Genomic DNA, 1173 nt, shown 5'->3' with positions numbered 1-1173 from the left:
AAGAGAAAGGAAACATTTTCTTTTACCCTTACAACATCCTGTGGGACTGAAGAGATAGATCGTGGCAAGATGATCACCACAGCACCAGCTGACTGGCGGAGAGCCTTCTGGTACTGCTCATAGGAGAAATCCACCAGCCGCATCATGACACAGCGGCGGCTCAGGACGTCCGCTTCTACAGTGCGGGCCTCTGTGTTAAGCACCGCACTCCTGGTGCCTGTGACCAGAGAACAGCAAGAGGTTTTGTAAGTGATTTCATCACATCCCCTTTGCTTGAGCCTAGCTCCTTCTCAGAACAGTCTTGGTGACAGCCTGATGAACTTCAGAGCAGCCAGAACATGCAGAAAGCTAAGTTCATATCTTCCTTCTTGTCCAGGAAGGAACAGAGATCTGTGCCTTTTCCTTGCATTCATCAGAGCAACATCTGCGCAGTCATGTCCTGCCGGGCTCTCCTTACTCCAGCACTACACAGCCTCAACCACCCTCTGGTCTTCCTCCCCACCACAACCATGCAGGCTACCTGCTTGCTTGCCTGCACCTACACCTGCAGACAGCAGTACATGGAGAGAAAGCCTGGCCTCTTGCTATGCATTCTCCTGCAACCTACAGCTGTAAGATCATGTCTGCAAGCAGAGGGTGCAAGCTGTACAGAACCACCCTGTGAAAGGACACAAGGCTATGCTGTGTCCATCCAAAGGCCCACTCTGGCTCACCCACTGGGATGTTTCTGTGGCTGAGAAAATTACAAACGAGCAGGCTGCTTCCAACTGCTCACTCTGTCCAGCTCCGAGCTTCAGCATATCAAATCCTCCCCATGAAAACGTGATCATTTGGGAGAACAGCAGCCTCAGAAACAACACTTGATTCTGGGTTATTGAGTACAGGGAGTGAAGACTAAGGGTTACAACACTTCAATGATTCACAGAGCAGGTCGTCTCTCTGGCTCAAGGAGAGGTGTTGCACAATCGGCAGCCTGGAAGCAACAGAACTGAGGAACTGGAGGTCAATCCTAACATAAAGGAAGAACTGTAAAAGGACGGACTTTCAAAGAAGGAAATGCTGGAGCAACAGACACTGCGGATACTGAAGAGTGAAGAATCAACCCACCAGTAGAAAAGTGAGAGAACAAAACTGAGCTCACAGCAAAGTTCCCGAGGACCAGAAGGCGGCAGC

General features: G+C 50.4%; 1 protein-coding gene across 2 annotated transcripts in view; it reads right to left on the bottom strand.

The window, feature by feature from the left end:
• NCLN (nicalin) overlaps positions 1 to 212 on the bottom strand; it is a 7477-nt gene extending 7265 nt beyond the window's left edge. Inside the window, exon 1 of one of the 2 annotated variants that reach the window (XM_010188050.1) lies at positions 27 to 212. In XM_010188050.1, the coding sequence (XP_010186352.1) occupies positions 27 to 146 (120 nt within the window). In that variant the 5' untranslated portion in view covers positions 147 to 212. The remainder of the gene's footprint in view (positions 1 to 26) is intronic. The other variant, XM_010188049.1, reaches the window with a different exon arrangement.
• Between the last annotated feature and the right edge of the window lie 961 nt (positions 213 to 1173).

Source organism: Mesitornis unicolor, unplaced genomic scaffold (assembly GCF_000695765.1).
Source record: "Mesitornis unicolor isolate BGI_N332 unplaced genomic scaffold, ASM69576v1 scaffold47737, whole genome shotgun sequence".
Taxonomy (NCBI): Eukaryota; Metazoa; Chordata; class Aves; order Mesitornithiformes; family Mesitornithidae; genus Mesitornis; species Mesitornis unicolor.
This window is presented reverse-complemented; position numbering and strand designations above follow the sequence as displayed.